Source organism: Cygnus olor, chromosome 15 (assembly GCF_009769625.2).
Source record: "Cygnus olor isolate bCygOlo1 chromosome 15, bCygOlo1.pri.v2, whole genome shotgun sequence".
NCBI classification, from domain to species: domain Eukaryota; kingdom Metazoa; phylum Chordata; class Aves; order Anseriformes; family Anatidae; genus Cygnus; species Cygnus olor.
The window spans coordinates 4,499,228-4,525,255 of record NC_049183.1 but is presented as its reverse complement, the minus strand read 5'-3'; the positions used below and the strand labels follow the sequence as shown (position 1 = coordinate 4,525,255).

The 26,028-nt window shown below is 48.8% G+C and overlaps 1 protein-coding gene across 15 annotated transcripts; it reads right to left on the bottom strand.

Moving 5' to 3' along the window:
* Window positions 1–396: 396 nt before the first annotated feature.
* On the bottom strand, window positions 397–25,995 carry UBN1 (ubinuclein 1). 15 transcript variants are annotated; one of them, XM_040574270.1, is made up of 18 exons: window positions 25,874–25,995; window positions 25,115–25,540; window positions 23,597–23,683; window positions 22,556–22,651; window positions 22,125–22,259; window positions 21,324–21,427; window positions 19,105–19,540; window positions 16,362–16,432; window positions 14,920–15,049; window positions 14,578–14,696; window positions 13,961–14,086; window positions 12,858–13,001; window positions 9,895–9,945; window positions 8,696–8,738; window positions 7,119–8,348; window positions 5,789–6,041; window positions 5,375–5,464; window positions 397–2,823 (listed from the first exon to the last, which is right to left on the bottom strand). In XM_040574270.1, the coding sequence occupies exons 2-18, from the start codon at window positions 25,352–25,354 to the stop codon at window positions 2,771–2,773; spliced, it is 3,408 nt and encodes a 1,135-aa protein (XP_040430204.1). In that variant the 5' UTR covers window positions 25,355–25,540; window positions 25,874–25,995; the 3' UTR covers window positions 397–2,770. The 15 variants fall into 15 exon arrangements, with proteins under 15 accessions (XP_040430204.1, XP_040430209.1, XP_040430206.1 ...); XM_040574275.1 differs by having other exon boundaries at window positions 5,927–6,041; window positions 25,874–25,962; XM_040574272.1 differs by lacking the exon at window positions 5,375–5,464 and having other exon boundaries at window positions 25,874–25,962.
* Window positions 25,996–26,028: the final 33 nt, after the last annotated feature.

Genomic DNA, 26,028 nt, shown 5'->3' with positions numbered 1-26,028 from the left:
CTTGCGGTAAGTCCCCACAGAGCTCAGTACCTGAGCCCCAGCAAACTCTGCTATCAACAAAAGCAGCAGTAAGCACATTCACTGCAGACCCATCCTGGCTTTGGAGATTAACACAATTATTTTACCTCTGTGAATGAAAGGACCACGCAGGATCACACTGTTGCTCCAGCAGATGTCAACTTCAAACCCACCGAATGAGAGGGCCCAGTTCTACCACCACAGTGGCTACAAACTGAGCTGTAATTTGCTTACAAAAGATGTTGGCTAAAAAGGTAATTGATTCAGTAGTCACTCAGGAAACAGATGATCAAGAGATGATCACCCAAGCTAAAACATAAATTCTTGAAAATAAAATCATGAAACCAGAGGGAAGGAGATGGAAAAAGGAGCATTTTGGAAACTTTGAAACAATTTATTCAGTTGTTCTGTACAAGATTAACAGTTTTCATACCACCCCCACCATCTTCAGCAAGACAGTCCCAACACACACAAAAAAATATAATAGTAAACCGCAGCTCTTACACCCAAAAGGAACTGCCATACTAAGTAAGTGCCATGGGAGCCTCGCCGCCCCACACTGTCACGAAGTGCTGCAAGTTGCCCCGTCAAGGCAGAGGTGCCGGACTCCTGGCTCCCCGTCAGCTGTCAGGTCTCCGCGTGGTTCTGCCTTGCTGCGACTCTGCTCAATACCATTCACTCATTCATTATAGCATGTAAAGAAAAAATATCCCACAGAATTTCCACCAAATAAACATTTCCCTGAGGCAAGAGGCTTCACTAAATTCCTAGAACGAGGGCATTCTGCTCTGGCCACGCACATGGGTGCCTCCCAGCAGAAGCATTCAAGTGAAAGCAAAGAGAGGGAGTAGAACCAGTACCTCGGGTCACTCGCTGAGTCCCTATCCTGCCAGGCGTTTGCGTGCTCTTCCAGATACCATGGAAAGTTAAAGGTGCAAAGCACCTCTCAGGATTAGGCCTTCAATGGGAACTGTGCGACATCCACTGATCAGAGACCATCAGTAACTGCTGTGCTTAGTTTTAGTAACACAAGTTCTGTCTTTGGCTCTTTTGCTACAACCTAGGTATTTTCTGTAAACAAATTTTGATTCTGAGCTGCATTTTTTTTTTTTTTTTTTAATACAAGCAACGCACTGATCTTGGGAAATTACTCAACAGCTCAAATTGAGAACAGTCCATCATGGATCTTACCAGAAATGGGGAAAATAAAAGCAGATATTTGCTGGTATACTCGGTGTCAGCATCCTTCCCCAAAGCCCAAGGAGGAAGGCTGCAAGCTTTTGCTTGAAATACCAGTAAAGTTTATGCAGATCAGTGCCACCACTGCATGTTTCAGATGTGGCTATAGGGGCCTGAGAAAAGAGACTGGGGAGAGCAGAAAACCAAAACCCATAAAGCTCACTTGGAACCACAGCCTGCCTTTAGCTACGCACAGTTTGAAAGGGTGTGCTCAGGGGAGAAATATTTAGGTCTAAGAGTTAAAAACATTAAAAAAATAGTAATAAAAATGACACACCCCAACTCCAGATGGTCCCCATTCCTGCAGCTGTGACAAGCACATGATTCTAGTGCAGAAATCATCAAGGAGAGCAATATTATTCTCTGGGATTCATTTGAATAGTAGTGACCTTGGTTAATCTAGATCATTCCCTCTGCCCACCAAAGAGATCATAACTGACGACCCTAGGAAAGAATGGCTTTAGGGGAGGGTCTGGAACCCGCTTGCACAGACTCGGATAAGAACTGGTGCTCTTGCTGGATTTGGTACTGTGTTTGCAGTCACCAAGACACCATTGAAGTCCAGACAGTGCAGCTTTTTTTGATGTGCAACCATAAAAAGCTCTATTAAATAAAACAGAATACATCTTAAATACAGAATGATTAAAAAAGGGTTGAGGAGCACACAAAATAGGGCTGAAATGTGTGTCACTAGTCCATTCTTGCTCCACCATAAAAGGCACTGGAATTATGTCTTCCTATACATGTGACATGCTGAGAAGTGTCCCATTCAATCCAATGCATTCGATGGCAATGACGATAAAACTGAGCAGGAAAAAAGCATCCCTTTGGAGGAAAAAAATCCAAAAACCAAAATATGTAGAAATCTCAATGTCCATGAGTGCATCTAGAAATGTCTCTTCAGAGAGTCTTCATTCTCCTCCAGAGGGGAACATCAGGTGGTTCATCAGATTCACCACACAGGAAACGTTAAGTCTTCCAATTAACTGTAGCACAGCTTTATAGTACAATTGAAAAGTTAGTCAAATGTCTTCAGAAAGCACTGGCAGTGCTAGAATTATCCAAGTAAATCCAAAGCAGAAGAAAGAAGCACCTTTCATACCCTCCACTGGGAGACCAAGGAGGTAACTGGACTTGGAGGTACTTGGCAGACGTAGACACAGGTGGGTGGAATCCACCAGCACCGGACTTTCTGCGAGAAAGCCAAGCCACCCGAGTTCCCCTGCGTGTTCTAGCTCATGCCAGTGCCAGGGAATGCGTGAAGGGCAGCAGCAATAAAACAGTGCTACAAGTGCTTCTCTCATTAGGACATGGCTCAAGGTAGCCCTTGGTGTGGGGATTCGCTCTGAAAGCCTCTGAGCAAACTCTGAAAGCCTCTGAGCAAACACACCAATGAGCTCCTCATTGCAGTTTAGTCTCTCCAGTTGTCATGAGAAAAAGACGCAGCCGGTATCCATGACCTGGTCCTCTGGATTTGATCCTATGTGTGCTCTAGCTCCCCTCCTTGCAGACGTCACAACTTCCGTTGCTGTGCGTTGGACCCTTTGCCGTGAAGCTGAGAAGCATCTGCAAGAAAATAAAACCAAGTGGGAAGGGGTTTCAGCATCAGCTCCGTGGAGCTGCGTGCAGCCGGGGTGGCAAGACCTCTGCACGGAGAGATGTACTTTCCCTGTGCAGCCCCAAGAATCAGGGGGTAGGAGAATGCGCGTGGAGACATCTGCAGACTGGGAGCAGCCCTTCCTCTGCACCTAAGCAAGAGTCACAGGAAGCACCAAGGCCTCCTATGGCCTCCCAGCAAAAGCACCACACCACAGATTCAGATTGCTGCGTTGACGCTCCTGGCAGTCTATGCCCTCCTCTAAAAGCCACGCTACCATGTCTCCCTGTCTAGGGAACTATAAATACATGGTACTTGCTGCCTAGCATCTAAAGTTGATTTGAAATATAACCATTAGTAGACCTTTGCCGTTGTAATGAAGGCCTTAGGTGCCCACTGATAGTAACAGGAGTCACAGGAATCTAACCACTGGAGTAAGAGAAAGGAGCAGACGTGAGGGGAAATGAGAAAATGCAGTGAACAGAAAAAAGTAAGGAAGTTTAAGGTATAAGAAGTTCTCCAGGAGCAATTAAAACTACCGTCAGACTACGGTGAACAAATGGGTGTACTGAGACGTGCAGTCAAGCAGCAGTGGCACCAAGCAGAGCAGCAACAGCTTCTTCTCCAGGACAAGGACAGTTCATTCCATGCAAGATCTCAGTCCCAGCACAAGGCATTCCTAAAGCAAGCAGTCGGAGCCATTGCCACAGCACCAGCACGCAGGCACCTCCATCAGCAAACGCAGCAGCGACAACACACCAGTACACGTTGGATGCTCCTTGCTCAAACGCTTTTTGATGAATGCTGGTACAAGCGGTCACATAAGACATCAACACCTCCTTGCATTTGTAGCAACCTCCCATCATACCAGAGTCCTTGCAGCTTTCAGAGCGATACAGCCATGTAATATGTTTTAAGACCATGGTGGCCACTTAAACAGCTACTTTGATCTTCTGCAAAGCACCACAATTGGTAATATTGCCAGAAGTGATAGCAGTAATCTCAGTCTTCAACATTTATGTGAAAACACCAAGTGAGGAAGCAGGTCCCTGCAGAAGCTGTCTCAATGGTCAGTTTATCCCCACTTATTCCTAGTCACACTGTGTGTACTTGCAGCTCTCGTGGCCCTAAGCCCTGCCTAAGAGCAGCAGTCCGTCAAAAAAATCTTTTGCTTTAAGCCCTATAAGCGACAGGGAAGTAACCACTCTAAATTCCCTCAAATAATGAGGCAGGGAACACCTCCTGCGTGACACAGAAGACATTTCACAACCCTGTTTCAAACAGAAATCAATCATCTCACTCTCCTGAAACTGTAAGTTCACAAACAGGAAGGAGAAGTCCCTCACACCAGCGATTGCTGCTGGTGGCTGCTGCTTCTGCTCCACCACATTGGAGAGATGGAACAAGTCACCTCAGACAAGCTTCAGCAAGAGAAGCAAAGGAGATGAACTCTTTGAACTTTAACCAACACGCAGCAGCCTCTTCTTTTTCCAGCCAACACATGCTGTCCTCAACAGCCAAGTGTTTCACCCCAGCCACACCAGGAGACCACATTGCCTCCAGCAGTTTACCCACACATCTGCTACTGGCCTCAGTGCCACGGCGTTACGGTGGCACATCCACTCCCCGACCAGCCTCATGCTGCCCAATAACACAACCGCAACAGAAGCGGGTACTAAGCCAGTGATGCCGTACGGCACTGAAGAGCCAACAAATACCTGATCAATAAAGCAAAAATAACTGTAGCAGTCACCAGTGGCATAAGCAACTCCCCAAACAGACAAGCCCAGTCTGGTAGCCCTACACTTCAATTTTCGGAATGCTGAACTTATTGCCCTTCCTTCTCTCCTTCTACAGCAGCGCTGCCCTGTTTACACACTCACAGCCCACCAGGACACAGCAGGCAGGACTCCATTTACAAGCAGAGGTGTTCTTTGGAAATTTCTTCTTTTATGCGTTAGCCCTGCAGGCATCAAACTGAGGCGAGAGCAGGCTTAGCTGCAAAATCATCACATCATCAACACCAAGTGAAGCAGTCTGCATTCACACTACAAACTTGTGAGGGAGATGTAGGCAATTAGCTCAGCGCACAGATGCGAGACATTCTGGTCTGACACATTTTATATAGGTCACCAGTGACAAAACTCCACAGAGCCAGAATATTCAATTCTGGGCAGTCCTGGCAGACTGCGCATGAAGAGGCACAGCTTTAATCCTAGCAGAACAATCCTTTACCACGACACAAGCAGCAAAGCCAAATACCTCCAGGAACCGACACTTGCTCTAAGCACTGAGGGCTCCTCGTTTCAGAAGCGCACAAGCTTGCACTGGCTAACAAAACAGTAAAGGACACCGAGGGCTACGCCTAGCTTTGTACCGTGGGGAGGCCGGAGGTCTCAGCAACGACCACACTGGTCAGACAACGAGGGCAACAACTTTGCTTTCACCCCTAAAGTCCTCCTGCTGAGATACAGGATGACTCACGACGCAGAAGACAAACAAGACCGTCTGACAAGTTACCTGGCAGACTTTGCGGTAAATGAGTGGACAGGGCAGAATGTGGGAGTGGCGCTGCATGGTGGGGGCTGGAGTGCAAGCCAGCTAGAAGACCTAGAGAGAAAAACAAAGAAAGGAGAGGGGAAAAAAAAGAACAAATACACATCAAAGACAGAAATGAGCAGAGGAGCTGCAGCCGTTAGAGCCTATAGCTTAGTTTCCAGCTGTTGGGACTTCTGGGCTAGCTACAAGGATGTGAGGATGTGCCCAAGGTTCTCCAAATGCAACTGCTAGAGATATAAATGGATGAACTACAGCACGAAGCAACAGCAAGAGAGATGAGTTCGTCTGCAATGGGTTAACACAGCAGAGCACTGGTTTTCTTGTTATTCGACAGCACAGGCACAAGTAACACACATGCATGAGCAGTACACTCACTGTGGCCAAGGCCATGGTGGAAAGTTCCTGGAGCAGGTCCTGTAACTATTGCATCCTTTGATACTCCTGCTTTCGGGGAGGAGTCTGAAGTGAAGGAGATGACATGAAGAGGGAAGGTATGAATAGGAGAGATAATACCTAAAGGGGTGGAGCTCAGGGCAGCTGGCAGCTTTGGATTGTTGGACTTGTAGGATGGAGATAGGACACTTAAGGAGGAAGAACTCGTTAGCAGCACAGCTCCACTAGTTCCTTTCTGAAAAGCAACAGAAAAGGTCAGTCAGGAGTGGGAAAACCAAGGCATGTCAACATTTGTACTTGCAAGAAGCATCTTCACAGCCGGGGCCCAAGAGCTGCCAATTCTCGAGGTCACCTAGAGGCGTCCAGGACACTAAAAATCCAGCTGCTGGATGCTATTGTCTTCTACACATGACCATACTGGATTTGAGCCTGTTGTTCCCTTACTCTGGAACTACACCTCCAACAGGCAGAGCATGTGGTTTTAAGGCCCATTTAAACATATCCATCAAATTGCTCGCCTCCTTCCACGTGCCACAACAGAACGCAGACACGAGCAGCTGACAACGAATTAACGCAACTACATTAGGAGCGTCTGCGGATGAAAAATAAGGCCTGTACATCATTAAATGCAATGGCTGAACAATACAAGTTTGTATAGGCATCCCAGGAGTCCTTCACAAAACGCTATATCCCACTGAACTGTCAGACCCAAACATCGCTTCATTGCTTATGGGAGTAACTGGGGAGCAACAGGAAGTGGACGAAAATAGCTGGGCAGGCATTTTGAATTTATAGCCCAGTATCATAAGTTGTTTATTCTATAGATCAGTAGTGAAAAGTGTCAATAATACTAAAATCACTTGTGATAATTTAAGTAAGGTCAAATTAGCAGACCTAATTAAAAACAAATTGGTAATTATAATTTTAGTTTATGCAATGGTTTTAGCTCTCATGGCAATTTGCTTTACTGTGTTTCCTCCTGGCCTAAACAGGAACATTACTGTCCCCATAACTCACAGTGTCAGGCCAAGAACACTACACAGCCTGTCCAAAATCTGCTGTCTGGAAGGTACCAGCGTATTTTGATTATCTGTTGCTTTAGACTGAAAATGAAAGCTTGAATTCTGGAGCACAGACCCATGGCAAAGGCCAGGTCTTCCTAGCCTAAGCAGCCACGGTCCACAGAGTCATTCAAGACTTTCAGGAACTTCTTTTGAAGTCCCCATTTCGGGTCTCAAGTTCGGAGACTGCCTGACGCAGTGCAGTGCCTTTCCTTCCCGACATTTGGCTAGGTCAGCACGTTCTCGCTTACCGGCACAGAGGTAGAAGATGCGGTGCTGCTGACAACAGCTGGCTTTAGGGAGGAGGTCAGCAATTTGGCCACCCCTTGAGTGCCCCCACTAGAATCTCCATTTGAACCTCCAGGAGGTGCCACCAGAGTCAGCTTCTGCGAAACAGACGTCTTCTTCACTGAGGAGCTCGGGGAGGGGCGGCTGGACGCCTGGCTTGAGGAAGGGGCCTGCACAGTGGGCAGCAAGCTCCCTGAGGAGCAGCCCTGGTTTGCAGATGCTCCCGATGAGGAGCTGCTGGAAGAAGCCCCATGCTTTGAGAGGGAACCAGAAACAAAGGGTGATTTGTAAGATTGTCCTGAAGAACTAGAGCCACTTGAGTGCTTTCCTGTATAACTGATAGACGATGAGGATGAGCCTGGGCTTTTGTGGGAACTGCTGGAGTTTTGGGTGCTGCCTGGGGAGGCAGAGGAATGGAAGCTCTGAGCTTTGGTTGATGATTTGACCTGCTGGAGGAGAGAGCGTTGGGGCAATGGGGAGGAGGACTTGGAATTCTGCAGTTTGACAAATGGAGCCGGGGAGGTGAAAGTTTTCTGTGGCTGGTTGCTTGAGTGAAAGACCTTCACCTGAGCGCCCGGCACTGGGGTGGAGGTCTGAGGCCCATGGCTTGGTCGGACCAGGCTGTGATGTTTCTGTTTAGCCTGGTGTATGTCTGAAAGGATTTTGCTGGGTGAGGCTTGGCAAGAGAGTTCTTTGTAATTAGAGTTTTCTGTCTTTTTGTCTTGAGAAGTTTGGCCCAATGCCAGGGCCTGTTCAGCCAGGAAATTTAGAGGAGACTGGAGAGAGCCAGCAGGGGATGATGTAGGGGCAGAGCTGGCCTTTGGAAATGTCCTCTTCTCCTCTGACGACGCAAGAGTTGGGATCTTCTCCGGAGGAGCTTTTGGAGCTCCAGAAAGAGTAAAGTCAGGGCTCCCTCCCGCTCTGCTGTTGAGCACAGCCAGTTCTTTAGAGACTGCTTCAAGGGAGGTAGTAGGATTATGAATTAAGTCTTCATCCAAGGAGTCATCCATGAAGGCAGCAGGAGTACCAGTGCTGCTGGCTGCTTGGGCTGTCCCGAGGGACAGGAGTTCTCTGGTCTGGGCGCTGATGCCCAGACCTCCTGCCTGGGGCTCTGATGACAAAGACAAGGTGTTGCTTGAGTGCATTGAAGGAATAGAAACAGAGATCTTTTTATCTGGTTTACAGGAGGGTTCCTGGAACAATATGACAACAAAAGGCAGAGTCAGAACAGAGGCAGGGTTTATGGCTGAAAAGGGAAGGAAAGGTTCCTGATTTTGGGATGGAAGGTGCAGTACCTTTGGGACGAAAGGCACAGTTACTGTGCCTGCTGGTCCCCCACAACACCCTCCCGACTGGTACTCCTGCTGCCATCAACTCTAGCTGCTGTTCCAGTTTTTCCTCAAGCCCAGCGCAGACTAGTGCTGTTTAAGAATACAACTTCCTTACACCTGATGCATAGATACACGGCTCAAAAACAGGATCTGAGTGGGCAGTCACTCGACTACTGGGAACCATGAGGACCAGAAAACACAGAACTCACCTTCACCTTCACCTTGGTAGGTGCGATAACTTTCTTCTTCGCCCTGTTTTGAGGGAGAGAAAAGAAACAGGCTCACTGAATGCCTGCAGGGAAGCATTCAATTAGGGAGCACACTTGGGCCCTGTTAATGACGATCCACTGAGCCTTTTGCAAAGAACAGAGGCAGCATCTCAGGTTGCTAGGATTCAAAACCATATGACATTTGTTGCTGCTCTAGGAAGCCCCAACTCCCACACAGGGGAATGAATTAGGGAGCGGAGCAGAGTCTCTGAAATGGTAGCAGAGCAGTGAAAGCACTCAACAGACACATCCTGCACCAGCTGCAGGGCCAGGAGCTACTACTGGAACCCACCGCTATACCAATACCCAGAGAGAAACTGATACGCAGACTATTTTGGAGAAAAGCTACAAATTTCTTTTTGGTTCCCAGAAGAAGTCAAGGATGCAAAAGCATCTGCCAAATTCACAGAAAATAGATCATTTGATCTGGTCAGATGCAGTCTCTGGTACAAGACATCCCTGAACAGCTGGAATGACAGGGCTGAGGGAAGGATGACTACACTATTTCATACTCTTTCTCATACTTCCCCTCATTCATCCAGTGCCAAGAACAGGACCGTCTGTCAAACAGACATCAACCTAAATCCATACCATCGTCTGTTATAGACTGCCAGCAAGATCCACGAGACCCTTTGGCATTAAAGCACCTGCCCAGCTGGATTCCGATGGCTCTCTTGATTTGCCACCCATAAGCCTGTTTCTCCCACCTTCACTAGCTTGAGCTCATCATACCCCTCCTTCAACCAGGCAACAAGAAAGAGGGAATCCAGAATCCAGGGAGGACTGACTGAACAGGTAGCAATAATCACAGTGCTGGCAGCGCACTCCTTTTTACCTTGATCTGCCTCCCAAGGCCTAGCACAGAGGCCTGACTCCAGTCTGTTGAACAAGGCCAGGAGGCAACCTGGCTTCAAAGCTCTTATCTTTGAGCCTACTCTAAGGCTCAAGCACCTCAGGAAGGCTGTTGTTGGGAGATGTCACACACAAACAACTACTCTCCCTAGACCTCCCCAGATGAAGCAGCGCCAAACTATCTGACGGGAGCCAAGCAAGCTCAGGTGCTCCTGCATGATCCACCCAGGCCCCAGGGAACGGAGTTCACCAGTTATCACTCTAAAGGAATGCTGCGCGATACTCACAGGACTGATGTGAGGTGTCCGTGTACACGCCTGCTCTCCTTAAACAGTGTCCTAAGAAGGGAAGAGAGCAATGAGAAGTGATATCCAGCAAGACCCAGTAGAGCAGCTGGGATCACTGGAGACAGAGCTGCACAGTACAGCAGGGGACTTAGTGAAATTAAAACCACAGAGAGTAAACAAATATTCATCTGCTTTCCAGGAAAATCCTCTTGAACACCCCCACTCAATTCCCTCTGGGGGGAGCTATGCTTGTAGGCGCTGGAAAGGCCGTTAAGGCGGGCGTTGGACAATAACTAAGAAAAAAGCTCTGCCAGCCTAAAAAGCTGACAGCCAGCTGGAGAGGCAGTACAATCGTTCAAGCCGGGTGTTACTGCTGCCAGAGATCATCCAGGAGCTGGCAGATCATCCAAGAGCTCTTCACCAACTTCAAGGGAGAAAGGTTTCCTTTCCCTGCCTCACGTACAGCGATACGGATGAGAAGCCTTCACACTTCACATTGCTGTTGCCTTTGCATCCCCAGCAAACAGCGGAGGTGACTTCTCAAATTAGCACAGCCATTTCTGTAGCAATTGTCTAGCCACGACCAATAAATAGAACTAACAGACCAATAAATAGAATCCAAAAACCTTTACTACTGAAGCTAAGTAAACCAGAATCTTACACAAGCACTATTTCACCTAAAACAGCTGCCACTCAGCTGCTTTCTTAGATGTCAGGGTGAGAAGCTTATCAGTACTGACACGTGGAACATGCTTTCCTAGCAGACTATTAACATACTGAATTTTTAAGACAGACTTTTGTCATCCTTTTCCTCTTAAAAAGCACATGTATTTTAACCTTATATTCTGTTAGTCACCTTTTAGTGCTAACCAGGAAAACAGAATCATGGCAGGGCCATTCTGAACTCATACACAAAGTTGCTATTCTGTCCATCTTCAGGCTCCTCTTGAAGATGAACTTCTGTGCTCACAGTGACAGCGAACCAAGCTGATTAGTCCAGAAAAGCGTTTACAATTCTCTTAACGTTGTCAAACCCTCCCCTTCATTTCTGCCTGGATGGCAGACTAGCTTCTGTCTTTAAACCACAAAGTCCCAGGAGTAGAAACCATTGTCCTTTAGCCACTGGAAAGCAACCAGGAAAACCACTTTTCTTCAGTCATTCTGTGGTCAGCTTCACTGGAGGGCTCTCTACACCGAGTCTTGGGGGAACACAAATACACTTAAGAACAGTTTTACCTACAGCTCCAGGGAAAATATTTATTTACTTTTATTCGAAGAAAGAGGTTTTAAGCTTGGCAAGCCAGGACCCCAAGCTGGCAGTATCTTCATTAACTAAGGAGTCTGCACCCAGCTCCTAATGCCATCGTTCAGCTCCCGCACTGAGCGGCACGCCACAAACATGCACAATACTGTACTTCATGTGCACATGCAACTGCAGTAAATGGCTATGGATTCTTCCAAATGGATCTGTAATTTGCTTCTCACACTTACTGCTCTTGGTAACTCTATGGGTACTGCTGGTACCCATAAAACCCAAAAAGCAAATTCAGCAGAGAAAGAAGGCAGTGCCATCCAGCTCTTTAAGATAAGAGATTCCAGCAGTTGGACTGTACTTGTTTTAAAACCAGTGAGCAAAACAAAGCAGGCTAGAAGCTGATGACAGTCCCAGCAGAATGACTCTCTGCAATTTGCATGGCTCTCTGCAATTGCCAGCTCAACGGCATGGATGATGGAGGGCATGAAAGAGCAGGAAACAGCAGTGAAGACACGGGATGGGGTAAAGAAAACCACACCCAATTCCTACTTACTCTGTTGACTCTGATGCGTCTCGTGAAAGTCCCAAAGTTGCTAAAGCTTTCTGCTTTGCTTTCTTTTGGGAAGGTCTAGGGGAGAATTCCCCAAGGGTCTGAAAAGATCTTTTGTCATACAGATTCAAGAAACCACTGGCCAGTCAGCCTCACCTCAGTGCCAGTTCTAACTCATGACTTGTCATACCCAGGGGCATCCATCAGAGGTCAATGCTGGGGCCAAGACCACTCAACAGCGTCGCTAACAGCCTGGACGACAGCAGACTGTACTCACAGTAAGTCTGAAGGCGACGTGAAAACAGGGTGGGAAGCATTGGAGGGCACGGTTGCCATTCACAGGGACCTAGACAGGCTGGAGAAAGGGGCCAACAACACCTTGTGAAGTTCGACAAAGACAAAACGCAAAGTCCTGCAGCTGGGATGGAATAACCCCAAGCAGCCACACAGGCTTGAGGACAACTGGCAATGCAGCAGCCTTGCAGAAAAGGACCTGGGGCCCTTGCAGACAAGCAGAACACAAGCCACTGCTGCAAGGGTGTACTGCTGAAAGCTAACTAAATACTGGGAGCAAGAGCACAGCCAAAAGTTCAAGTGCTTATTCTCCTCTGTTTAGCACTTGTGAGGTCACATCCAGATACAGCGTCCAGTTTCAGGGTCCCCACAATACAAGAGATGTTGACAAACTGGAGACAGTCCAGAGCCACTGAGATGGCTGAGGAACATGTGACATACAAGGAGAGGCTGAGGGAACTGGGTTTGCTCAGCCTGGAAAACGTAAAGACCAAGGAGGGATCTAATGGCAATCTTCTACTACCTAAAGAGTTTTGGGGACAGGGAGCCACAAAGACGACGGAGGCACCTTTCTCAGAGGCACTCAGTAAAAGCAAAGAGGGAACAGTCGGTTCAGCGCAGCAAGGGGAATTCTGATTAGAAATAAGGAGACGAGATTCATGAAGAGTGAAGTATCAGAACAGTGGCCCAGAGATGCTGTCGTAATCTCCATCCATGGAGACTTTCAAAACTCAATAGGACGCAGCCCTGAGCAATCTGACCTAACTTTGAAGCTAGCCCTTCTTTGAACAGGGGTAGGACTAATGACCTTCAGAGGTCCCTTATGATAAGGAATCCCTGGTGTACAACATGATTCTTGCTCACCTGGCCTGCATCCAGCCTTTTGGCCAAAGGGGCTTCACCTCTCCATCTAGGAAGGTCTTCACATAATCCTCCAGAGACTGAGCCTTATTCTTGTCAAGCTCATAACCATCCAACTTAATCTTCACCAAGTGGCAAAGCAGCTCCCTGAAGAACAGGAAGATTTCAAATACAGTTACTTGGATTAACTTTCCCCAGATGGAGGTCATTCTGCTTATCCAGGGCTAGATGAATATGCTAAGATGTGCCTGGCTTTGCATAAGTATTCTGGATCAGACTGTAGCCAGCTGAGCACAGGATTCGAGTCCGGACATTCCAAACACCCTGCTAATAAAGCTAACCCTGAACTGCCTCTGTAAGAAAGAGGCAGGGAAAGGCACATTTCTCTGTAGGTGTGCACACAGACACAGATGCACCAGAGGAAAAAAGCCTTATACATCTTCCCATTTTAATATCTTCAAACAGCAGAGGTGGTAAACCAGTGACAGAATTACAGACGTTATTTAACAGCTGCGGACCCAAACCCCTCTGCAGAAGTTTCTGCTGAGAGCAATGAGAAGGCAGGAAGTGCAGCCCTCTTTGTTCTAAATGAATCTTTTATGGAGCAGCACCCCAATTTGTTATGGAATAAGATGAAAAAGATAACACGATTGATTCTTGTTTTATCCTTTGTCACTCTCCCCTTCATCCAGCACTCTGTTCTTTGTCCGATCCTTGGGTGCCAGGGGCAGCAATCCCCGTAAGCTTTAACTGTTTTCACAGCCAGAAATCTAGTCTTGTTTAAGAGTCTAGTCAGCAGGATTTCAGCAATTCAACCAAGTTACTTCTTTTGCCAAAAGATCTGTCCCTCTTTTTGGCCTCCGCACAGAGGCTTAGTGCTTCTCTCAGAGCTGATCTGTACCTGAAAACAGGTTAGTTTTGCGATGTATTTAAAGTTGAGATTTAGTAACCACAGTAGTGGTTTCCACAAACCTCCAAGGTGACTATTACTAAAAGCCATTAGTGCTGCTCCTCTGAAACCAAGATACAAACATTAAAATGTATTATTCTGCGCAGCTGGAAGTGAAGCAAGTCACAGGTTGCCTTAATATCTAAATTATGCAAACCTGATTTCATTATTCCATTGAAATTTCTTTCGTGGTCCCATAACGCGTTTTCCTCCCTTTTCTTCATCCTCGTCATCATCAGAGCAAACTCGATCTCGCTCTTTGTCCTTTTCCTCTTCCAGCATTCTAAAACAGAGATGAAAACAGTGTGGAAGTCATCGTCCTGGCTAATTCAAAACCAGGATGAGTCTCTGAACAAGACTGTTCAGAGGTCTTGCTAGTCAATGATAACAAACCCCCAGAAAAGGGCCTGAAAACCTTGCTTACGGTGCAAGCTGAGCTACGAGCTCAATGTTAAGAAATTTCCCAGTACTATGTAGTAGAGACCACAGGTCTGATCCAGCCTGACTGTGCTCAGACTGCCATCTTTCTAAAAACAGGCCTGGGCAGAAATGAAACACTTCAGCCAAGTTCTGATCCCATCAATGCTGCTGTAGGTGGCATCAGTATAGATAGTGCAAAGAAGACAAAAAGCGTAATTAGGCCAATTAATGCCCATCAGCAATTCTTGAATACAGAACGAAAACAGGTGGTAAACTTCATGAGAGCAGCCTACAGGTCCCAGGGAACCTGCCGAGAAAAGCTACAGATGCTTAACAAGCAAACAATGAGCTTACTTGGCAAATTTGGCCTGAGTATGGGCTTGGCATTCCTCTTGGTACTTAGTCATCTGCTCTGGCATGACTCGACCAATGGCTTCTTTTAGCTTCTGCAGAGGCTCCTTCAGTCGGCCACCCTAGAGCACATCACAAAGCAGACTGAGGTTCTGCACTGTGTTTCAGCCACGACACTCAAACCAGCAGGACAAGACCTTGCCAGTTTGGAATCCGCACCACCAGCTGTGGAGCCTGAAGCATGCTCACATGGAGGACAACAGCACACTACACAGAGAACAATTCTGCTCTAGAGATCAGGGTAACATGCACATGAGACAAGGCTGTGCTGCCAAATTCACTCACCTGCTCATAGAGATAAAGCTTACGGGCACGCTTGACTAGAGTGTCCTTACTGCAAGGTAAGAATGCAGCCAGGTGGGCGTACACCCCTGACCGGATCTGGCTGTTCAGCTCCCGGGCCTGCAGTTCTATGCTGAAGAACAAGACAAACACAGCATTAACCAGGGACCTGGCATGGGTCCTCTAAGCAACTGAAATGCAATTGTGATGCAACCTGGGAAGCTGAAGGCAGGGAGAGAGGGAGAAAGTGCAAGCCAAATTACATGACAGTTCATTATATTTTAGAATCAATGGACTCAAGTCCTTTATCCCAAGCTATATCTTTCATTGCAGCTTCAGAGTATCTTGAAAAACAACAAAATACATCAGCAATCTCGTTTATTCTGCATTTCATCTTGGCAGCTGAGGAGCGGGAGCATCAGACAATGAAATGAGAGGCACACGCTGCTTCTGCCAGACACTACTGTGGTCTAACTCAGGATAATAGAGAATCAAACTTTATCCCTTGGGCTTGAACTTACTTCCTAGTGAACAGGCTAGACAGGTCAATGCATGTCAAACCCATCTATGCAGTTATACATAACTTAAGAAACTAGCTTTTTAAGCCACCTCTAAGCGTCAGTTGCCAGTGTAAAAACTCCTAACTGATTCTACTGCCAAGTCATACAAATTCTTTTAAATCACTTCTGAAAATGGCTAAAATTATCAGGCTTACAACAGATTAGGAATGTTTGTGCAGTCAGCACTGGAATGTGAAAAGGTGATAATCACCACTTGAAAGGAGAAGCAAAGAGACTCAGAAAATTCCTTCCAGCAATTCCCTTCAAATGTCTTGATAAACCTTAAGGAAAATTAAAGCCTCTGTTTAAGCATTACACTGAGATGATCACAAAGCTGTATGCATTCATCCATCTTCTGCAGGCACTTGAAGAAGAATGAAGCCATTGTCAGCAGCTGTGTGAAGCTGCCCTGGCATTCTACAGTTCTACAAAGATAAGGAGCAGAAATAGAGTTCCTCCAGTTTGCACAGAATGCCAGTTGAACACAGCAGCCTTATTCCAGTTTAAAAATATTCCATACAGCACAAACAGCAAAGAATATGCCTGACATCTCTGACAGGAGGAGATTTAGTGTTCTTGTATCATGCTGCAATCACAAGTCAAGTGAAAAAAATAAGTGCACGAATATCAAGCATTATCTTGAGAATGAGAGCTATAGATATATATCCTCCTGCAATCTTCTCCTACCTCAAGTACACCCATTTCGGCAGAAAGCCATTCCTAGGAGACATTCATGTTATCTTAGGCATGTTCTGTGTGGAAGGCCTGTAGGAGGACACCCCCGCACCTCCTGTTAAACCTGCTCCTGACTTTACCAGAAAGCGATGCTCTCCCTGACATTCTCCTTTCCCCACATCAGCCCCACTCCTTCCTGGCAGCACTTACTCCAGTATGATGTTGTTGATATCCTGAGTGAAGAATCGCTGTTTGCCTTCTCCTTCTGCAGCTCTGGCAGCCTGGAAAATAGCAAATAATGCCAAGTCAGCATCGTTTCGCATACAGATATAGACAGGCACAAGCAATCAAATGGTTTTTTGAACCACTTCAAAAATACTACAGAACAAGACTGCTGTATTTCACTGAACTCTGCACCAGCCACCTGCTGGAGGTGGACTAGAAGCTGCCCCAGGTGACAGAGTGTTGAGAGGTTGTGCCCTTTCCGCTTAGGCCTCCTCACTTCAAGTCCAGCTCTACCACCGGAGCTGGTACAGCCAGGCCTGCCCACACACCTTCCCCATCTGGATTCTCCTGTCTGGGTGCGCTGGCATTGAGTACAGTGGGGCTGGTACAACGCAGTGATGATTCCCCCACTTAACGGGGCAAAGGAGACTGCTTGGTGGCAGCTGGCTTCCTCGGCATAATTCCCATGGGAAAAAGGGACAGATTTAGGACAGGGTTTTAACTTCTCCCTGGAGCTGTTAGATTAAGTAATACGAGCGTAGGGCTTGTCCCTGGAACAAGAAAGCTCATCCTAGTCACGTTTAATGAGGGGCGGGGATACTCATCACCAGGCTTTCTAGATCAATGTGGACACTGAGCCAAGAAACCAACGGAAAAACTAGTAGCCAGAGGGGATATGTTAGTTCCTATCAACACCATGGAAACTAAAAAAAAAATCCTGTTCAGGAAGCTTCCTGAGCTATGACTGCAGCACACACAGCATTGCCCAAAATATCACACCCATGAAAAATATGTCCAGCGGGAAAATAATTCCAGGAGATGAATGAGATGGCAGAAAGTTGTCACGGAGCATTCAGTCTCTTGACTGCAGGAGAACTGATGTAAACAAAACTGGGATTCGCCACAACAAAACACATCAAGTTACTGATTCCTTGCACGGGAAAGGGAACCAAGAGAGATGGGAGTGATTTTGAAATCCCCTGATTTAACGCTTCCATGTTCAGGCTGGTAAGCAATGAAATTACGCCCAGAAGGCACGTACATTCCTGCAGCAATCTCTCTGTCAGGTCATAGGAAGCTGGCGATATCAAAGGAGAAGGCTCAATGCTAAAGGGAACCCTCAACATGAAAGTTCGTTTAGGAAGGGGAGGGTGAAAATCAAACCAGTTGAAGCAGAAGAGGAAATGCCTGGAGGCTCTGGTTAACCCCTGAGGTGCTCCCACCTGATGGGATGGGAGCAGCAGGCTCTCAGGCAGAGCTGTGGCACCTCTCCACTCCCACCTGCAACAGAGTTCACGTCCCAAAGTCCTAACTGACCCATAGACTTCAGTTTGTCACTTCTTGCCTTTTGTGCTCGCCCTCTTAACAGAGTCCAGCAATGAGACACAGCAGCAGGAAGCTCTGGGGACAGCCTGCTATCACCCTAACTTGCGGCAACATAACCATTAACTTGGTATCACAGAAGCCTCTGCAATAATCTCCTTTGAGTCACACAGAGTTCGGAAGCAGCTGTTTCAGTGTTCTCTGTTAGCAGCACAACTAGCAAGTAGCAACATCCACAAAGAGCCCATCCTTTTCATCAGCAGTGGCAATACTTACTTCAATTCCTACTTCTCTTCTGTCTGCTCGTCACCACTGCGCACCCTTAAAATTTCTCAGCAGAACAGTTATCTTTAACAGAAGCTAATCTTCAGTAACAGGAGTTATTAAGCAAGAGATGCTTCAATAACAGGCACTCTAAATCGATCTGCACCAGATGGCAGAACACACACCGCCACTGCAGAGCTCTACAAGCACTGTTTAGGGCTTAAAATCAATATTTATAAGGAAGCCTAACAGCAGGAACCAAACGGGTCGGCATTTGTTGGCAGGCTGATGGTGACAGCCATCAGAGAACCCCCCAGTCAGAAAGTGTACTTCTCTGGCATGCCAGCAGAGGGATCCCTGACCAGCACCTAACGCTCCCCGCTCCTCCAGAACTGCTTTCGGAGGCCGGTTACGGCATTTTTGGAGAAGATGGGCGGTCCCACAGAAGTCCAGCTGCAAGAGGAGCCACAGGCAAAGATGCTCACCCTTCTTAATGCGTTCCACTCCCTCAGCAGTGCTGCAACGCTGGGAAGTTAAAGAAGGGGAAAGAACCCAGACTGTCAGCAAGGACACTCCAGCCTGCGAGCCGCCGAGCAGTACCCGTGCCTCACTGAAGGCATCCATTTGCGTTACAGAGGAAACAGTTTTAGCAAATCCTCCAGCCCCCTCTGCAGGGCTCTCCTCACACTGCACAGCAGGTAATGCTTTCCAGCTGCACCCATTTTACATAGAGAACTCCGCATGCCCCTTCATAAATGCTGCCCTGCTCATCACAGCACATAAAAACCGTTACGGTGGGATTTATCCCTCAGCCCCACTGGTTCACATTTTAAGTCCATTCACGTTAAATTGCCTTTGGAGTTACCTATCGCATCAACCCATGCTTAACCAAGGGAGGTAAAGAAACCATAGTGAGAGCTGAAATCCTGAGAGCGGCGAATTCAGTCTACAACCAGGCTGAGGACCAGCGCTTTGCCTCCGTCTGACACGCCGGTGTTCAAGAAAGTGCCTTGGCCATAAAAGCAAACCGAGTGACAGAAAGCTGTGCTCCTGCTTGGCCCCACCGGAGCGTGCTCTGAGCCTGGGTGGAGAACCCAGCAGAGCTGCCCCCCGCCAGCAACCAGGCAGCGATCTGCTGTACCTGAGCCAGTTCTTTGATGCGTTTCTCCAAAGGGGCTGGCAGTCCTTCTGGGAGGGAGGGCGGTTGCTTGAAATCCTGCTCCAAGCCTGTCCCAGCAGGATCGCTCCCATCCTCCACGTCGTGAAAGGGACTTCCTTCGGGGGACTCGCTGAAGAGCCGCTCCAGGTCGAGGTCAGTTAACGAGTCCATAGCCGTGGCTGCCTGCAGTAGGTCGCTATCACTGGCATGGCCAAAGAGCGATAGCAAGGGGTCAGGCATTGCCTCTGCCTCTCTTGGGGCTGGAGGCTCTGCAGGTGGAGTCACCACTTTCTGCTCTTCATCTTTTTTCTTCTGAGCTTCCTTTTCTTTCTGAAACTTCTTCAGCATCTCCTTGACGCTGAGAGCTCCGGAGTATTTCTTCTTCTTCTTCTCCTTACTTGCATTTAATGCTGTAAAGCTGCAAACAAAGAAGGGAAGAGGAGAAGAAATTAAGAGAGAAATAAATAAGATCGAGAGGAACAGACAAGGATACTTTCATCCCAGTTCAGCCACACGCACCAATGCTTTGGAAGGTCTTAGCCCTTAACCAATTACACTAGGAAAAATAAACTGTTTCCTCTTAAGGCCATACCTAAGAGTTAAGAATAAGACTGAAGGCCCGAAGCCTCGCTGGGTATCACGTGCCCAACAGGACAAAGTATTTTCATTCATTCCATCATGTCTCTCTTTTTCAGTAACTTATCCATCAGGTGTTCACTTATCCAGTTTCATCAGGCTTAAGTTTCAGTTCCTCTTCTGTAACCTACTAAGCTTCCCGAATGCACTTGTCTCACGACTCCTGTATCAGCTTTAGTCACTATCATCCATGAAACACTAATTAGGGAACGGAAAGATGTATGCTGTTTAACATAACTGCCCTAAAGCACGTTATGCTGTAGCAGAGGAAACAGTACAGTCGGAAACCAGGGAGACTCGGGATGCGCGTACCACTGCTGCTCTGCATACTCCCCTGCCTCTCAATCTGACAGTTGTTTTGGGCTATATATTCCATTTTTAAGGCATACAGCTGCTTCAGGGATGCAAACCACTCTCTCTCCGTCCATTACCCCTATTCTACGGATCCCAACGTAAAACCCTGCTCAACTGTGCAACCTGAAATCGAGGGGAAACAAAGATTCATGCAACGTGCTCACGACGTGCAGAAGCACTCACACCAGGGACAGGACTGCCTCAGCACAAGACTCACTGATGTACAAGTCCCTTCTCACTGCAGAGCTGATGGAGCTCAAAACTTCCCCACCCAGTTATGCTCTTACTTAGCCCTGTGCATCGTTCTAGGAAGGATGAATTGGAAATGCACAAACAACTAGTGCAGAGGAACCAAAGCAGGAGTGTGACAGCAGCCTGAAGCTTCTCGTCTCTGCTAGAAACAGGGCAGCAAATTCCCTTCCCTTGTTCCCAACTAGCGAATCGTGCACTGACTGCACTGGGTCAGACATGGTTTGGTGCTGCCAGAAAGCAAATCCATGCAGAAAAAAGGGAATCCAAAACAACAGTTACAGGAAGAAGGAAAAAAATAGGAGGAAAACGTAGCAAAAGACACAAAGGCAGCAGACATAAACTGAAACAAAGAGGCCAGGCAGACCTGAGCAAGTACAGACCAGCAGAACAGTCACACGCCTTGAGAATAGAAAAACCACTCAGGTTTATAGCCCTCAAGGAGAGAAACTACAGAAAAATCTAATCACTCATCCAAGAAATACTCTGGGCAGGAATACAAACCATTGGCCAGCAATAGCTGCAGCAGACAACTTTCTTCCTGCTCTTGCTACCCACGGCCTTCTGACCTCTTTCTCCATGCTGGCCTGACACTCACACAGCTCTGAGCTCACGCACTTCCTTCCTGCCTTTCCTCTCCCACCTTGGTCCCAATATTCGTCACCCCCAACACTCTCCCACATCTGTTCCCACCAGCAGTGCCTAACCAGAGCTCCAAGGAAGAAGAGCCGTTCAGCTCCGTGCCCCTTTGCTCTGACAGTCCTGCTGCGGAGCTGTGCTCCTTTCCCAGCCAGGAGCTGCCTCCTCCCGACTCGTGAAGCACTGGCAGCTCACCCGTCGGTGGCTAAGCAGCACGCACCCAAGCCGCCCCCAACACAACACGTGCTACTGCAGCGTAACAAATGCCACCTGTAACCCTGAAGCAAGGCGCCAGGCAGCAAGTGTTCCCTATTCCTCCTTACCCGGCTTTTGGGAACTTGGACTTTTTTGATTTCTTTTCCTTGTCATAAGAATCGTCTTTCTTCTTCTTCTTCATTTTTTCACCTCCATCTTTCAGCTTCCGCTTCTGGAAAGGATTAAAACCGAGTCAGAGTCAAAGTGTTTCCTGCTCACGGGATTGGAGCTGCAGCCCCGGAGCCACTTTGGGCCCTTTGCCAGTAGTATGAGAACAGCTCCTTCCCCACCACACACGTTAACCCAAACCAAATACACAAATCACCACAGTTCTGGCACATTCCATCTTCAACATTTCACAGTGCACCCAGCTCTTATGCTGGAGAAGATCCTGTCAATAAAGGTGAAGGGATCCCAAGCGCTCCTCCTGTCTCCCCTTTTAGCCATGTCACTTCAGCACTGTGAAAACATTGCTGTTTCTAAAAGACAGTGCCACAGAACGAAAGCACTGGCTTCCCAGTGAAGCCCCCAGCACCCCTCAGATGAGAAAGAAGAGCCCTCTAATGCGTCTCATCATTCCCCCAGTGCTAAGCCACTCTGGGGTGACAAGAGGCCGCTATCATTTCTGCTCTGGGAACCGGGAAACTCCACCAGTAGCCTCATGCATGCCAGACAAGCTTCATTTTACCATCAAATACGTGGACAGAACGTGATTACGAAGCGCTCATCTGTGAGGCTGCAGCTCCCTGCCTATTCTGTCCACACCAATTCACAAGTCTCTCTCTCTACTTTGAGAGTCAATGCTCTTCAAGCAGCAAACCCACCAAGCTCTAACAGAGGGAATACTCCTAGAAAGCTGGCTTACTGACCTTGGGAGATTTCTTCTTTTTCTCTTTAACATACTCGTCTTCAGATTCAGATGCTTGCCGAAACTGCAGCGTTCCTGAGTTGATGTAAAACCCTCCGTATTTTGTAGTAAGAGAAGCCGGAACAAGCTCATCGTACTGGAAATAAGAGAGAACAATCCGTTGGTATTGCAAACTTGTGTTCATAAAATCTCTTTTATTCTGTACTTGAGCTGCTTGGAGGATGGAGTGGGACTTGTGCTCCCTGAGGAGCAGGTTGGGCCGTGGACACCCATGCTAACTAGCGTCCTCCTGCCATGCAGTTGCCCCAGGAGTCCTCATCACCCAGCCCTGGCACACTCCCTGCTCGCACTGAGCTCACGTTCTCCCAGGTGCCAGTCCAGTCCCCCCAGGCAGCTGAGTTTCACCACCCTCACACCTGCCCGGGTACTCACTGCTTCAGAATTATCAATGAAGGAGTCGGATTCGTCGTATCCATACCCCATATCAATCAAGTCCTGAATACGGTCCTTTCTACGTCTCTTGCCACCCTAAACAATAAAAGATTGATGGTATGCTCATCTTCTGTTCTAATTACCACAGGGATAGCCCCGCTATAGCAGACTGACATTCTCGCCAGTTTAGAGAAGAGAACGAGCTCTTTTACGAAACCAGCATTGACCCACATCGCGCTCTAATCTAAGGGTACAATTAAGTTTTAGGCCTTGTCACAAAGAATCAAAAACAGTGCATCCAAACGAAATAAAATGCTGGCCCAACAGACAAGCCAGCTCTGTAGCAGCAGACTTTATGTTATGTTGGGTCTGCTCCCCTGAACGCTCTCTGTCAGCGCAGAGACCGATGGTTCTTCGTAACTGCTGCAGAGCCAGGACAAACTCTGCACTACGAGCACCGAGCACGCACACAGCGCATGAAGACGACCAAGAGGTCCAATTCACATCACAAGACAACACAGCAACTCACACATCCAGAAGCACTGGCTGTAAAACACAGCACTGTTTTATTGCCATCTACAGAAGTGACGGGAGAGGAAGAACAGCAAGGAAATGGGTAAGACGGCTCAGCTCCTCTTCCCCTGCGCAACTCAGCACTGTCCTAACGGCAGCAGGCTCAGCACCGTGCTTAGAGGCTTGCCAAGCTACGCCACGCCATGACTGCAAGGCCTGGACATTATTTTTGTTGCTTAGAATAAATTTCATAAATTAGTAAATGGCATTTGTCACTCCAAGTAACAATATCATGCCCTTTAATCGGACTGTCGTTGGATTTATGAGCGTATCAGGACTGGTGGAGGGGACCACAGCCCTGAGACACAGAACGCAGGCAGCAGCACGCTCCAGCCACACTAAGAGACTGCACGAGGACAGGAACATAAGAGCTAGCGACTGCTGATTTCTGTTAAAGTAATCTTGGTCAAGAGCTGAACAGCATTACCCATTCTAAGGGATAGCACCATATAAAGAAGAGGAACGTACATATTTTTCTTCAAACTTCCTAGCAAGAGCCTCCGCTTTATGCCTCTCCTTTTCATCATCATTGAAGGGATCAGCAGGGTCCTTCCTCTGCAGAAAGGGAGACAAAAACCGTCAGAATCAAGCCTGTCACCCTGCCACCCAAACCCATTAAACGTGCATTAAAAGTGTCACGACTAGAACACGCAGGCAGAAGCTCAGACCAAATCAGCCTTTGGGACAGTATTCTTAGAGGGTTCTCCTCAGTATAAGCCACCTAGAAACAAGCACACAGAACTCTACCGGACAAGAAAAGAAAAACCAAGTTTCCTGGAGAAAACGATAAACCACAGAGGTGTAACTAAGGGTCTCTTCTCTCAACTTGGGCTTTCACAGAAAAGAAAGGAGAGGATGACGGGACAGCACGCTACCACTCATCTCCAGATTCTGTGTAAATCCCTCTGGTTTTTTCTCTGTGTGTTTGTTTAAATTACTGCTGTTCACCAACCAACAAACAGATCTGGGGGCATCTCCCTTCCCTCTCCCACCCGCTCTCAAGCTCACATGAATGAGCTTTAGCAGGCAGAAACGAGAGGAGCTTGTCCTTACCCCGTTCTTTACCGGATGAGATTTCTGCAGTTCCTGGCTGCGCCTGTGACACCCACAAGCATTCAGGGCCTCGCTGCAGTCTCCGTGTTTTGGGCGCCCCCTCAGCTAGCCCTGTACCTGCCTCTGCTTCTCCTGTCTCTCAGGAAAACAGCACAAACCCTCGACTGACTGCCAGCCAGAACTGAACAGCAGCAGCGAAACGAGTAGAGCCTGATCAACTTTCTCGAGCATCACCGTACTGCTGTCAGAAGCGGCAGTGACAGCGCTGGAAGAGTCGGGAAACCACAACTCCTTCACGTCAGTGGAAAGCCCAGCGTTCTCTTCGTAACTACACAACGCAGAAAAACATCCATAACACAGAATTTGGATGCTACAGATGTTAGCATGTCACTGCACCTGAGAAATGACCCCCAAGAGGCAAGCAGAGCTGTCAAGCAGCACCTGAGAGCACCACGGCCATCAAACGGGAATGGATGCCGAGCACCGCAGTGAAAGCATTCACGTGCAGGAAAGCAAAGTCCCCAGAAAGGATACAGCCCCGTGCTGCACAAGTATCCCTCTTTTTGATGCTTTTTGTAAGACACTCTTAGCTTCTAGTAAACCAGGTACCAAAACCACTTTGGATCGATCAAGCAACTTCAAACTCTATCAGCGTAACACGCCATACTCTGCTGGCAGCACATCAGCTTGCCGATGTGCAGAGCCAGTGAAGAGAGAGGAATACGACAGCTGTCTGACAACAGGAACCCGCAGCTGGACCCCAGCTCCGTGGCCTGCATGGTGTGTGACCGCTGAGCTATCGTTTCAGCTCTCAGCACCCCAGAGGTAACACATCACCAGCTCTCACGGCAGCGTTAAGGGAAGACCACCGCGAAAGTCCCTGAAATCTTCAGATACAGCCTCAGCTTCGCCACGGGCCGTGCGGACACTCACTTTGTCTCCTGCGGAACCACCCTTGCTTTTCGCTTGAAAATTCTTCACGAGATCCGGGTAGTAAAATTCCGGACACCGCTTGTGATCCGGCTCGAAGAGAGTCAGCGTGATCCGCATGGACGTCGACTGCTGCTCCGCATCCTGGGGCTGCTCCGAGTCGTCCTTCCGAGGCTTCTTCAGGAAGCCGCCGCTCAGCGGGCCGTGCAGCGTGGTGAAGGGAACCCTGTGGGGCTCCGTCATGGCTCTGGCCGCCCCTCAGCACCTCTCAGGGCGTCGCTCCCATGGCAGCGGCCGAGCCGTGCCCCAGCTGCACACGCACATCGGGAGTCTGCCGGCGGGACGGGGCCGGGGGCAGAACGAGCCGGAGGGGGGGCGGGACGCCGCGGGGAGCGACCGAGGCTGGGGCCGTCAGAACGCCGGAGGGCTCTGAGGGGACGAAGCGGGGGTCAGGGCAAGGGGGAGCGCAGGAGAGCCGAGCCCCGCGGCCCCCGCGGCCCCGCGACCCCCCGCGGCCGCCCCAGCTCCACCTCAGCGCCGCCCGCCCCGCTCCCAGCGGCCCAGCTCCGCTCCGCGCCGCGGCCCGGGCCCGGCCCCGTTCCCAGCGCCGTTACCCGACCGCGGCCGAACCGGCGGGGCCCCGGCGCCCAGCGGGGCAGGCCCGGGCCCAGGCGGCGGCGCTGGGCTGCGCCTCACGGAGCCCCCCCGGTGCCGGTGCCGGTCCCGGTGCCGCCTCCCCCCCGCTCACCACCCCCCGCTCACCGCCGCCGCTACCGGCCCCGCTCCTACGTCACAGCCGCGGGGGGCGCTGCCTCGCGCAGAAGCCGGCCGGCGTCACAAAGCCGCGCGCCGCCGCCGGGCCCAATCAGCGCCGCGCCCGCGGTCACGCCTCGGGGGGGGGGAGGGGGAGAGGCACG

Bases quoted from the DNA above. Each gene is read 5' to 3' on its own strand.
- UBN1 (XM_040574270.1), bottom strand. From the start codon at position 25,354: ATGACGGAGCCCCACAGGGTTCCCTTCACCACGCTGCACGGCCCGCTG. The intron at 22,652-23,596 runs GTACGTTCCTCT...TTTATTGTTTAG, and splicing joins GGAAGTTTGAAGAAAAATAT to GGTGGCAAGAGACGTAGAAA. The intron at 9,946-12,857 runs GTGAGCAAGAAT...TTCCCTTCTTAG, and splicing joins AAAGGCTGGATGCAGGCCAG to GACACTGTTTAAGGAGAGCA.